We start from the raw sequence: 4,919 nt of genomic DNA on the forward strand, positions 1-4,919 counted from the left end.
CGTATTAGTTTTTCTCTGTATTTATAGAAAATATCAGCAAATTTACTCGCCTATCTTTTGTTTTCATAATATGCATTATTTTCCAATGATTTTCATTGTTAGTTTTATTTTAACATTAATAAATGAATCTCAACTTCATTGATTGCATTGATTTGCCATTTAAGGAGTAATACAGAGCTTAATATTTTATTTTAGAACAGAAATTTATTTGAATAGTTAATTGTAATAATTGCAGCAATTAATCTAAATAGACATAAATTAATAATTTTAACTATTCCAGTTCCAATATAAATCTTGCTGCAACGGTTTTAACTTATGCTTTGATAATTTTGGAAATAGCAATTTTGTTTATGGACCATCGGTTTAATGCTCATAACCATCAGGTAAGGCATTAACGTGTGGATTGTGGAATAGACTGTGTTATATTGTCGATAACACAGTGCAAAGTAAATATCATAAATATTATCATAAATAATTTAATCAATAAAAACTGCAAAAATATTAATTGTACTTTGCTCATACACTTAGATACTGTATATATGCATTGGGTTAGTCATATAGTCTCAAACATTATTCGAACTAATCGAAACACCGTGCATGTGCATCTTGATGTAATTGTTATCGTTATTGTAATAGCCTGTCAACATCTTCTGGTACATTTGCTTTTAGGAGTAGTGAACAATATTTGGTTGTCGAAATTGACATGTGGATCCTGAAACCATGAATGATGAATGAGGTTCAAGTATAGCCTCCGCCAGTTAGCCCGATCAGTTGCTTGCTGTCGCCAGTTGGGCGTACTCAGCGCCCCCAAATCGTTGGTCTCCTGGTCCTTCCACCGAAGATGCGGACGTCCTTTACCGCGTTTTCCACATGCGGGAAAAAGTATCAAGCAACTTTCTAGTTGGAGCATTTTCTTCCATTCACACGACATGATCAAGAAAGCGAAATCGCTGAATTTTTATGTCAATGTCGCGGTCTATCTCATACAGCTCATCGTTCCATCTAATTCGATATTCGTCGCCAATGCGTTAGGGACCATAGATCTTCTGAAGAATTTTTCTCTCGAATGCTCCTAACGCCTTCTCATCACTGTTGGTAGTTGTCCAAGCTTCTGCACCATACAACAGGACAGGCATGATAAGATATTTATAGAGCGTGATTTTTGTTTGTCGAGAGAGGGCTTTATTGCTTACTTAGCCTGAAGTAACATCTGTTGGCAAGAGTGATTGTTCTTTGAATCTCTAGGCTGACGTCATAATTGGTATTTAAGCAAGTTCCTAAATAAACGAAATCTTTCACAACTTCGAACTTAAAATTGTCAATAGTGACGTGGGTCCCAAGACGCTCAGGAGATTTCTTTGTTGACAGAAAGTACTTTGTTTGCCGCATATGGAAGCAGCATTACACTTTTGTAGAATATTGTGCCAGTACGGTTTAAATCTGCTGCTCGAATTATCGTTTCCAACATTAGGTTAAAGTAGTCACACGACAAGGAGTCACCCTGTCTGAAACCTCGTTTGGTATCAAACAGTTCGGAGTGGTTCTTCCCAATTCTAACGGAGCTGGCGATGTTGCTCAACGTCATTTTACATAGCCGTATAAATTTTACTGGTATACCAAATTCAGACATAGCGGCATAGAGAGTGCTTCTAGACGTAGTGACAAAAACAACTTTGAAATGAACAAATAGGTGGTGTCCAATAGGTGATAAGGTCCAATCAGTTGGTTGACAATTGACTTCAATCTTACGCATAGTATGTTTGACAAAACCTTATATGCTTATAAATATAAGCTTACGCTTATGTCTAATGTAAAATAGACGTTCTTCAAACGTCATTTTATGTTCATGTAAAATCTATTTTAGTACCAAGGCGGTTTCTACATAGTAAAGACGATCCAATCAATTAAAATTTTGATATAGCTGGCATAACAGGTATTGCTTAAATTTCAGGATTAAATTGGATCTTATAACCAAGTCAATTTATATCAATTCAAGGTCTTTGCAAAAAGTTGAGCAGGTGTAATAAGGGGTAAGTATGTAATTCAGTTGTGTATTTGCGGGCCTAAATCCATATATATAATTGGCGTACCTAAACCTCATTATAATTGGCGTATCAGAATCTTACTCTTACCGCTGCATTATTATTACTACAAATTATTGAATAATCGATTCAAGATTACTCACCAGTAATTTCTAATATATAGTTATCAATAATTTTACTATGTTTTTGATAAAGTTAATAATTTTACTTTTATTATCAGTTTCCTGTGTAATATCTAAGTATTTGAGTTATGGCGAATGTTTTTTTTTTTGTAATAAATGCATTATAATTTAGTATAGGTAAATATGCTTACCAGTTCTTACCGAAGAACGATACAACGAAAACTTGTTTTCAAAGGTCTATTAGAATTATCCATTATTTTTTAGGTTAGTTTTTGAAAGGGCTGGAAACCAAGTCGCCACGTCACTGCATCCTTTGAGAATTATTGTGACAATAATGTGAATCCATTATACTTTCAACAACCATAAATTTAATTTACAAAACCCATCAATGCGTTTCAAAAATAGAAAATCTTTTAAGACAACACTGGTCTAAGAATCACTAATATCTTGGTAGGTTCGCCTTATTGCACTTCTTATGTAAAATCTTTTTACGGAATAGTAGTCTTCAGGATCACAACCATCTTGGTTAAACTTACCCGATAACACTTTCAATAGAAAATATTTTTACGGGACGCTAATTATCAGGAATCCATATATTTTGAGTAAACTTAAATCATACATAGAAAATATATTTAAGGTACACAAATTTTTAGGACCATATCCGCTTTCATTTTAGTAAATATAAATTAATATTAAATAAAAATAAATATTTAATAAATATAAAGTAAATATTTTTACTGCATACATATATCGTAGTTCAGGATCACATATATCTTAGTTAGACTTTACCCTACTCTGCTTTCCATAGAATATATTTATATGAAACACCAGTCTTCAGAACCACATATATATTGGTTAAATATACACTATGGCGCTTTCTACATACGAGACTCTGGCGACCGAGTACAGGTGGTATAACCTGAAAACATATAGTTGAGCGGAAATTCTCTAACTACTTAACACCTATCCTATCTCCGGGTTAGCAAATAAGAAGATCTGGCCCTCTAAGTTAGAGGTTGATCGCAAGGCCAGCAACCCTGCATCGGAAAAATTTTACCGCTACGCAACCCTTAGGAAGGCCAAGGTTCATACTGGACTGTAGTGCCAAATAAACAAACTGATAAGATTTCCCAATGGTGTCAGCTACAATATGGAACACAGCAATAAATCTAGATGTTAGCATTAAACTTCTGTTGCACTTTCCGTATTAGTTTTTCTCTGTATTTATAGAAAATATCAGCAAATTTACTCGCCTATCTTTTGTTTTCATAATATGCATTATTTTCCAATGATTTTCATTGTTAGTTTTATTTTAACATTAATAAATGAATCTCAACTTCATTGATTGCATTGATTTGCCATTTAAGGAGTAATACAGAGCTTAATATTTTATTTTAGAACAGAAATTTATTTGAATAGTTAATTGTAATAATTGCAGCAATTAATCTAAATAGACATAAATTAATAATTTTAACTATTCCAGTTCCAATATAAATCTTGCTGCAACGGTTTTAACTTATGCTTTGATAATTTTGGAAATAGCAATTTTGTTTATGGAGCATCGGTTTAATGCTCATAACCATCAGGTAAGGCATTAACGTGTGGATTGTGGAATAGACTCTTGTTACCTTCACCCCATGGGAAACGCTTCTCACGTCTGAACAAGTAATCATACTTGACGAATGCTGGACGTGGCTTGTGGTGCTCCTCTTGATGCTTCAAGTAAGCATTTAACATACACAACCCAACAGCTGGCAGAGCGACGAAGAAAGACAAACGCTTCCAAACCTTGTAGCCACCTATAAAAATAATCAATAATTTTATTTATTATATTTAGTTTAAAATTTTTTTAATTAAATATTAAACTTTTCGTTAGAGTTGGTGTACGTTTGCTCTCAAAATTATATAACCTTAACCTACAGTTTTTATAACAAAACTTTATTTTTGTTTTATAAATCTTTACCTGAGTGCTCGCCAGCAGTTGCAGCTGTTCCTGGATTAGAGGCTTTTGTCGCCAATTGACGACGGATAACATGTAACCAAACTGTTGCCATTTTTATTCCTTAACAAAATTGCAGACTGACAAGTACTACCTTTTCAATTCAATGGAATAAATTTCTTTTGACGTTTGTTGAAATGTCAAATGCAAACTCACACAAGCGTTAGCAGCGTCATATTCACGGAGCGGGAATTTTTTTGTTTGTAGTGTTGATTAAAAATTTTAAAATGAAGATATTTATTTATTCTTATATAGGTATATAGAGATATGTTTCCATGCTATTACGATTAAAATATATTTTAAATAGAAATGCAAATAATTATTAATTATATATTGAATGGAAGGCTAGAATGGTAAAAATAATTTATTTTAAATTAATCCAGTCTGGGCTGCGCATGTTGCGGCTTTGATTATTGCCAAATGTCGATCATCTGTGGTCTTTGAAAATTTTAAATGATTTTATGAGACACTATAGAATTTTAAATTAAATTATATTACAAAAAAATAAATAAAATAAAATAAACTGATTTATGAACACACACTTAATACGGCATATATGTATATAATTTCCATCAAAAGTTAATTGTATATATATGTATATATATAACATCTTAGCGTTTTTGATAGAATAACAATTTGCTTATATATAGATTTATTAACAATTAAACATTATCAAGACATTTTTGTATAGATTTAGTATAAAAAGTCAGTTTGATTAAAATTTTGATGTAAATAATTCACTCAATTACTTTTTTC

The 4,919-nt window shown here is 32.1% G+C and overlaps 1 protein-coding gene across 1 annotated transcript; it reads right to left on the minus strand.

The window, feature by feature from the left end:
- Positions 1 to 3,566: 3,566 nt before the first annotated feature.
- On the minus strand, positions 3,567 to 4,387 carry LOC119663826 (cytochrome c oxidase subunit 6A, mitochondrial-like). The gene is made up of 2 exons (XM_038073426.1): positions 4,128 to 4,387; positions 3,567 to 3,963 (listed from the first exon to the last, which is right to left on the minus strand). Exons 1-2 carry the CDS (start codon positions 4,216 to 4,218, stop codon positions 3,731 to 3,733), a joined length of 324 nt encoding a protein of 107 aa, XP_037929354.1. The 5' UTR covers positions 4,219 to 4,387; the 3' UTR covers positions 3,567 to 3,730.
- Positions 4,388 to 4,919: the final 532 nt, after the last annotated feature.

This window comes from Teleopsis dalmanni, unplaced genomic scaffold, assembly GCF_002237135.1.
Source record: "Teleopsis dalmanni isolate 2A unplaced genomic scaffold, ASM223713v2 unscaffolded_contig_0958, whole genome shotgun sequence".
Lineage (NCBI taxonomy): Eukaryota > Metazoa > Arthropoda > Insecta > Diptera > Diopsidae > Teleopsis > Teleopsis dalmanni.